The sequence below is a fragment of the Cupressus sempervirens genome, chromosome 5, assembly GCF_028749045.1.
Source record: "Cupressus sempervirens isolate cs-2001-9-10 chromosome 5, ASM2874904v1, whole genome shotgun sequence".
NCBI lineage: Eukaryota > Viridiplantae > Streptophyta > Pinopsida > Cupressales > Cupressaceae > Cupressus > Cupressus sempervirens.
Genome location: NC_143122.1, coordinates 853,769,106 through 853,778,461, shown reverse-complemented (window position 1 = coordinate 853,778,461; position 9,356 = coordinate 853,769,106). Strand labels below are relative to the sequence as shown.

The following is a 9,356-nucleotide window of genomic DNA, read 5'->3' as shown; positions in this document are numbered from 1 at the left end:
ATAATTGGTGAATATAACATGTCGATATTCTGGAAGACCAATACTCATGATATCAAATGTGATATCAAATGTTTTTGAGTAATTTATGAATATCACGTGTTGCTATTTTAGAAGACCAATACTCATGATATTCGATGTGATATCAAACCTTATTGAGTAATTGTTGAATATCATATTTTGATTTTGTAAAGGCCAATACTTATGATATCAAAAATTTTGAAATATTATGATCTAAGATTTCCTTGTATGTGTCATTTTTAATTGTTCATGTGTTTATCCTCCTCAGCTAAGATGGAGTGTTGATGTTTGGTAGCTTCAATTGGATAAACCATGAAACTAAAGTGTTTGTGTGTACACAAACATAGACATGCACATAAATTTATATATGAGATATACTATATTTATATAATTATTTGTTACTATATTAATAAGACAATAATTGATAGACATGTCTCATGAGGGGACATACCTCTCCATGTCTAATGCATAATATAAATAACAGACCACTGTCATTTAGAAAATATATACCAATATGACAATGCAAATACATTTTTAGTGATTCAAGAAAATCAATAGGCTAGTTGATCTATACTTTCACATTAGTTTCCTGGACATGTTTCTGAAAATTTAGTTTTATTGATTCAACAGATAATTAAATTTAATTACTAACCTTGGAGAAGTTTGGATTGCATGTGTCTTGTTAAGTTGAAAATCTCCCCCATCTAATTTACATTTTTTTAAAAATAAATATTGTTCTAGCCTTAGTAGCTTTTAGTTTGTCTTCATTGCTATTCTAAAAGTGAATGTGAAATATGTTTGCATACTTTACATATTATTATTGTTATCCTCTTTTTAATGATGTCTTTAATTAGAAGTGTCCACATTTCATTTCAAATCAAAAAATAAAATATTGAATTTTTTCTTTGATATTGAGGTGATATCAATTTATTTTCTTTCTTTTCTCTATAGTTTCAACACCCTTAATTCCATTCATAAAGGATTAAAATAATAATATTAACAATACAATGATTAGCAAGAATTTGAACCAAATATAGGCCAAAGCCTTTAACATAGCAATAAATTGTGAGCCTCTCATTTGAGAGGTTTTGAGTTAGAGTCTAGACAAGCTTAACACATAATAATGATTAATTCTAACCAATAATAATAATAAAATAATAAATAATCTAGGCTTCAACCCATTACCTATTAAAAAATGAAAATTTGAATCAAATATTAAATAAGTTTTCATAGAACTTATCATTAGTACAGATGAAATACTTCTTGAAACAACAAAATACAATACATTTTATATCTTGGTATAGAATACAATAAATAAATGTCATGAAATAGTTCTTTGCTAGTCACTCATAATATATTATTATCTATTTCCATTTTACATGGAGGAATGACAAGACTGAAACCATTAAAATGCCTTCATTTACTATGTGCCTCTTTTTTAGAGAGAAGAGCAACAACTAATTCAATTTCCTTTGGGACATACTCTTCAAATAGTGTAGAAGCTCTTTTAGCAATTCTAAAGAAGAATTCATTAGTCAGTTGCTCACAGCCTAAATGAACTTCTATAATGTTCTCAAATAGTGCTCTATACTGATTTTCTACAAATCTTCCAAACATTGTCTCTTCTCCTCTTCTCCAATGTGTCATAGGATGCATTGGAACTCCTTCCAACACCTTCATATTCTTTACCTCAAATGATCCCTCTTTCTTTATTATCCTCTCCATCTCTTCTAAATTTGGCCCAAACCAAGGTATATAAAATGATTCCCGTTTCTCTTTATCAATAATACCCTGCCAATACAAACTTCTATATTATAGCAAAACATGTATAATCTGAGGATTCCTTTGTTTTAAAATATCTGAGGTTATGTATTCATTTGTTTTAAAGTAAGTGAAAACAAATAAAAATTTGAATTTAAACAAAAGCCCTAATAAGGTAATGGCTCTAATTGGCGATTTCACCTCTTCCAAAACAAAAACAAAGCCCTATTGAAATATCCCTTAACTAAAACTCTCTCATGGATCAAGGAAGAAGATGAATCTAGAAAGAGAGAGGAATGCATGATATAAACCTCGATTGCAAGTTCCTCAAATGCATATTCCAAGTGGCGCGTAATATTTCCTAATATTCCTTGCTCCTCCTTAAGTTGGGTGCCTGCCTTACGACCCACCAGAGATATGAACATGCATCCCCCATCAACCATCTCCCTTGCTCGGGCTTTTAGAAACGCTGAGAGATCTATGTTAAACTGTTGTAGATACGCAAACCCCACTTCCTCCTCGCAATCACTTGAAACGTACACACGACGAGACCTTCTCTGTTGAACACTCTCTGGAACCTGCAGTTTACATTCTTGTGATGTCATAATCAGAATCTCAACGTCTATGTAGATATTATCAGTTTTACTACTCACCTGCGAAATCCAATGGAGACTGGAAGAAGAATGACAGAAATGCAAGCTTTTCTGTGGAAAGAGACGTCTGAAATGTGATCCACACACAGCCGCTGCGAAGTAAGATCTTGCGGGAGGCAACATTTGAAACAGCAAATTGAAATCATTTGAGAGGAGGTCGGTGAAATAAATCTCAAATTCAGGCATTTCATGTTCCGATCCAAGTGAGCATTGCAGAGCTCTGACAATGGTATCGGCTACCACAAGTGTATTGCGCCCAGTTCCACACCCGAAATCTACTATTCTTATTGTGTCTCCCCCATTAAACTTCGATTTCATATTCTCGTAGATGCTCCTCTCCAGAATAGGTTTCAAAGCTTGAACCATCTTTAGCTGCACCAACAAATTTTAAAACCCACTTCTATTATAAGAACGCAGAGTTCACAGGAGTTGAGTTGTAAAGAATGATGAAACCGTGAGAATACAGTGAAAACTACTTATTTTCGAAAAGGAAAAGCTAATAGGAGATAAAAATTGGCAAGACCAAGAAGACTGTCTTTCAAAATGGAAGCAGGAAATAAAAACAAAAGGAAGTAAAAGAAATGGAATGGGTATTTTATACCTATAATCTCCAAAACAGAATTGTTAGTATAACTATAACATGCAGAATTGTTAGCAAAAATATAATCTCCAAAACGATAACTCTGTCTTTCAAACTGGAAATATCAAACCGCCACGAAGAAAACGAAAATAATTTGAATGGGTACTTTATACCTGGCATGAAGAACTGTTGGCATAACTGGAATCTCCATCTCCACCCTTCACGCCAAGCACATTTTCCAAACTCGATTTCGAGTGAGCGCGAGATTGAGATCTGATCACTTCCATTAAGATACTTTAATTTGTTTAGATGTCTCTGCCTCATCAATTCTAACACGGCTCTATTTATAATCATTTTTTTGTGGCGACGTCATCTCTCACGCCATTTCGATGACATCATTGGATTCGTCTCCACCACCATTTTAATGACGCAATTGTTGTCGTATGCCGACATGCAAGGAGCATGGGATTTGTTTTTACTTCGGATTTTCATGAATTATTAGGTCGGTCAATGTGATTTGATAGAGCATGAATTATTGGGTCGGTTAATGTCAATTCATATAGCATTCCGTAATTTCACTGCGCTCATAAAGCACCGAAGAACTCGGGAAACACAAAGTGGTCAATAAAATTTCAAGCACGCTGATAATGTCACCAGTGATTAAAAAAGCAATGCGATACCACGACCGTGCATTTTTCCTATCACTTTCGAGAAATGATGCCAATGATTACTATTGGTTTTTAAGGATAGAGAATATGTGCAATGTGGTAGTAAGATGTTTGATTGCAATAATTTCTTATGATGCATCATACAATATGTGTTATGTAGTGCTATCATATGATGTCTAGAGAATTGAGCAACGCAAAATTATAGCTATGTATTTTTCATTACTTTGTTTTTGTTTTTGATAGAGGGTTTAGGAAATTGATACAAGTTCAATTGTGCACCTCTTCAACTTAGAGCAAATTGAGGGGCATTGATGCCGTCAAAATCATCTGCGGCACGATCCTAGTGTTGGAAGATTGGTAAGATTGTTGGAAGATTGATTTGATGATATGGTATATTCAGGACTGAGTTCGTCACTAATGTCAACATAGCATGTTTGATACCTTCGGTGGTATCTGACAGAAGAACAACGAGAAGATTAAGTTGGTACGGATGGCTAGTTGAGCATGATAACCACCCGAGGTTATGAGAAATACTTTGGAGTATCTGGTATATGTAGTTAATGTCGGAAGTAGAAAGGAGAAGTCTGGAAGAAGTTATGTAAGTGGTGATGTTTGTTCTGAGATAGAGTTTACATAGGCATGTTCTAGTAAACTTGCTATATCTCTTAGCAAAGTCGATACCTTGAGGATTGAGGTTGAGGACATGTAGACAACATGTTGTGGATGGCGTGGCTAAGCTCACTTGTCATAATATTACATGTATGGAAAGTTATTCAAGTTGCAAGGTGGAAGATTAAGGTTATCGCTAAGTCTAACATGTTCTTAGTGAGGTCCTATAATAAGTAATTGAGAAGGACTAACATCTGACTTAGAAATTGTTTTATGGACTTGGTATAAAGGAAGGACAATTTCCTTTATCATAGTATGGATTAATGTGAATTGTGAATGTTTAGAAAGTAGCAAAGAGTGCAAAATGTGAAGTTGAGTAGAGTAGTACAGAAGTGAAGGAAACTTCATTGCTAAGGTTTTGTTGACTGATCCAAGGTTTGTTATTTAGATCCAAGGTTCATGACCTAGTCTACAAGATTTGATAGTGAATAGTCTAGTTCACAAGATAGAGGAAAGAAGAAGATACCAGTAAATTACATGTTTAAGTAGTGAGCTCTTCTTGTTATTGATATTGCATGTTTGATATTTAGATCCAAGGTTCATGACCTAGTCTACAAGATTTGATAGTGACTAGTCCAGTTCACAAGATAGAGGAAAGAAGAAGATACCAGTAAATTACAAGTTTAAGTAGTGAGCTCTTCTTGCATACATTATACCACAACTCCTAATAGGGTTGACACTGTATATGAGCAATGTTAGTATGCTAATAGAAACCAAATTTAAATAAAGCTTCTACAAACTAAACAAAATTCATAAACTTCAAGATAGACTAAGATGAACTCTCAATTGAGAATATGAGCCATTAATGGGCTCTCTCAATGAGAAGCTCTCTTGTTGAGTAGCTTTGTCTAAATAGATAGGATGTATGCTCAAGCTTATGCTTCAAAAAGGGCTTCAAATGGAGTTGGAATTTGGGTGTGAGTGTATGGTTTTGATGTAAAATGGCTTCTCAAAATGGCATTATGACTTTACTTCATGAATTGTGTTATTTTGCAAAGGGGAAGGATCCAATTTATAGGCAAGAGGCTTGAGGGATTGAGGGCTAAGATGCAAGGATGGGAAAAAGCTCATGGAGGGCTCAGATTGCATGAGAGGAGAGCACATGGATTGTGCTTCCTTACAACCAATCAAGGAGTGACACATGTCACATGGTGAGAGGATGGAGGAAAGGGAAAGGATGAGTCAACAAAGGAGGCTCAAGGGATAAAATCTTCATAAAGACCCTCATAATGACCTGTAAGAGCAATAAAAGGGCTTGGAAGAGTCATTTATGGCCTAGTGGGCTTCATAAAGTTTTATGGTTGAGATATTTTGAGGGTGATGAGAGCAATTTTGACTTGGACTTGATTAGAAGGGTTTTAAGCTTGCTTAGGCTTGTGCAAATGATTAGAGGATGGATTAGGATGGCTTAGGATTAGCTTAGGGATAGGCAAGTGGATGGCATTTAATGAGGGTGGGTGAAGGAGGAGATATTTGTTAACTTTGGCTTGGATTAGTAATTCTTAACCCATGTTTAGGGAATGTGACAAGGTTAGGAGGGGATTAGGATTAGGTTTAAAGACATCTTCTAGAAGAGTCTAGACTTTGGATGAGGATAAAGACTTTCTAGAATAGTCTAGAATTTCCCAGGATGAGGATGAAGACTTTCTAGAAGAGTCTAGAACTTCTTAGGATGAGGATAAAGACTTTCTAGAATAGTCTAGAATTTCCTAGGATGAGGATGAAGACTTTCTAGAAGAGTCTAGAACTTCTTAGGATGAGGATAAATTAGATTTTTAGGAAATAAATAAAGTTTTATTTATTTCAAGGGTTTGGGTTGAGGAGATATTTATTAAAACTTTTTTAATAAACATGAGGATTAATATTTAATCTTAATTAAATATTTTGAGTTGGGATTAGGGGTAGGAAATGATGGGATTAGCCTTTAATTAAAATTAAAGAAGGATTAGAAGATTTTGGAAGAGGTTAGTGGTCTTAAAGAAATTGGCCAAGTTTTGGGCAAAAAATAAATTTTTTATTTATTTTGAGTTTTTTGGTCAATTTATTAATTAAATAATTAATAAATAAGGAAATAATGTTTAAATAAGATTTAAACATTTTTGGGAGGGATTCCTTAATTAAATATTTTTAATTAAGATAAAGGGATTTAATGGCATAAAAATTAATTAATTAATTAATAAATGATGATGTCATCAGGACTTTTTCAGAAAATAAAAATACTTTATTTTCTAAAGGTTTTTAGGTGTCTACAGACACAACTCCAAATAGGGTTGGAATCTCCTAATATGGATTCAAAGTCTCTTAACAGGGACTAATTGTACTAAATGTTGTAACACACTCCTCATCGAGTCTATCCTCTAACAAGGAATATTTGTATTAGTACATCATCTTTTGGGCATCATTCCCACCAAGGTTTTCCCTCAAATCAAGGGTTTCCCTAGTCAACATATCTGGTGTAATTGGCTATGTGCATCTTTGTATGGTTTTTGTTTACTTTGGTTGAATGGTTAAGTTTGTTTAAAGAAGATAAATGTTATAATTCTTGCATAATTGAGTCACCACCCCTCTCAGCTATCTTAGTGGGACTATTATTTCTAACACCTAGTCTCATACCTTATAATGTCAGAGCCTTGCATTCAACAAAATTTGATGCCTAGTGGACTCTTTGTGAGCCATTCAACTTCACCAGTAGACCAAGGGTCCGTTGACATTTCCATTTCTTTTGATAAATGATCTCAATGCTAACTATCATTTTTAATGGCATTAAATATATCACAAGAATATGTGTCAAATAATGACAAGTATTTGTTTGTTTTAAGATATTTGGTTACAAATAATTTTTGAATAAAATAACATTTAAAAAAAAGTTGATTCCATATATTCAAACAAATACAAGTACAAAATTTTATGTAGTATGCAGACAACTTTTAATAGACCCATTCAATATAAGTTGGGTATTGCTTATTTCCAAATAAAGAGACACATAACACAAGCAAGAATCAAAACATGTGTCCAAATCATTTGAAGGAGACACACACACACACGCACGCACACACACACATAGATAAGCTTTCATATATTTTAAGTAGTAAAGTACATTTAGAGTAAGTAACTAATTATGTAGACTTGGAATAGGTAATTTCTCTATTATATAATAAAAGTTGACAAATTGTTTTCAATTGTTCATAAGTTTTTCATAAATGTACTTTGAGTTAACTTGGTAAATCACACATATTGAAACATATGCAGCTAGAACTTGTAAGGAATTGTGAAATTTTGATATCAAGCAACTGAATATTCAGAGTAAAGTGAAATATGAAGCAATGGTTAAATAATTTTTTTAAAAACCATATAATGGGAAGAAAGAAGCAATTATGTTATATTATTGCAAAGAGTTGAGAGAGGATGAAAGCGGGAAACATATCAATGGTAAGTGTACATTGTTCATTATTTATAAAAAGGTTGTAGCTATACCAATAAAGTGTCTTTGTATTTCATTTGCATGAGTTTATTGTATTTTATTTGCATCAATTTAGGTGAAGGAGAAATGCAATTTTCACTATTAAAATGTTGTATTATTGTCCACAATAAAAGAAGTAGAAAAGACTATATAAAATATAATAAAATATGGTGGGGTTATTTGTAGTGGTAGTTAGTTGATGCGAATGGAAGTTATACAAAAACTTAGCATTGGTTGATGCACATTTAATATTTCCTTCCTCCTTGTAAGTTTTTTTAGAAATGGAGTAAATATTAATACCTTCAATTGATTTAATGACATGACCATGGAATAATTAGTTCCAAAATAAAATATAAACATGGTTTCTAGAAAACCTACAATTTAGGGCAAACAAAAGTAATATGTGAATGACATAAACAGGAGGTGGTTATAGCATGATGTGGACCTTGGGAAATTGAATGTTTAAAGTAAATAGAAACCTTCATGAGCATCTTTAAAGCATAAGTAGTGAAGGGACCAAAATTGACAAAGAACATACATTTAGATAGTAGTTTTCTGCAATCCATTAGAATTCTTTGTTATATTTTCTAAGCAAATTGTGTTACAATTTTTCACATTAACATTTTGGATCACACTTTGTGATCCATCATCAAGATGGGAGAGCTAAAGAAAAAATATTTAATGTGATCCTTTAAGGTCATGTGGTATTTTATTATTGGCTTATCCATGGTCTCTCCTCTTCCAAGCTTCTACCCAATCTATTTTCTAAATGGCCTATTAAAGCAATACAATTTTCCATTTGGCCCACAAGTTGGTGCTTAATTGTAATTGGGCAAGTGAGGGCTTCAATGTCTTCTCATAAAGTACAATGGCCAAAAATTTCTCTATTTCCTATTAATGAGTACACCATTGAAGGCTTATTTGTAATGGCTTTTCCAACCCTCTTTCCCTTGGGAAACATAGATTTCAAGAAATAATGAGTAAAAGATGTGCACATGCCTGAATATGTACTCCAACTCATGCAATTCAAGGATAATAAATTTGGGTAACATCAACATTTTAGATACTTTTTGCTAAACCTAATCATGTGGTGTCAAACACAAGCAACAACATTAGTTTTTGTACACCAACAAGTTACTGACTCATTGTACCCAACTATTTATACCCTTTGATAATGACCAAGGATTTACTTGATGAAAAGCTCATGAATTAATTGATGTGATTCACATCCAAGATATGTGGAACAAAGCCTTTCTGGAATGAAAAAGAGGGGAGCTATCTAATATGGTGATCCAAATTGGTTGCCTGAAACTATTTGTCACCCTAAGTGCAACATATACTAAATGGGCAGATCTAAAAAATGGCATGCCTTCAACAACACCTTTTAAGCCAACATATAACAGCTAAAAGGTTTTAATTGGCCCAAATCATTCAACACCTTTGAAATGGGATGTTGTTTTGGCATGGAAATGCTTCATGCAACTATTTGTCAATTTTTTGCATTAGCTTTGGCCCTATGAAATTCATTTCATTAATTGGAATATATT

At 33.2% G+C, this 9,356-nt stretch overlaps 1 protein-coding gene across 1 annotated transcript; it reads right to left on the bottom strand.

The window, feature by feature from the left end:
• Window positions 1-1,278: 1,278 nt before the first annotated feature.
• LOC149558594 (indole-3-acetate O-methyltransferase 1-like) lies at window positions 1,279-3,329 on the bottom strand. Its single transcript, XM_089832758.1, has 4 exons — window positions 3,186-3,329; window positions 2,433-2,804; window positions 2,091-2,357; window positions 1,279-1,809 (listed from the first exon to the last, which is right to left on the bottom strand). The coding sequence occupies exons 1-4, from the start codon at window positions 3,297-3,299 to the stop codon at window positions 1,435-1,437; spliced, it is 1,128 nt and encodes a 375-aa protein (XP_089688884.1). The 5' UTR covers window positions 3,300-3,329; the 3' UTR covers window positions 1,279-1,434.
• Window positions 3,330-9,356: the final 6,027 nt, after the last annotated feature.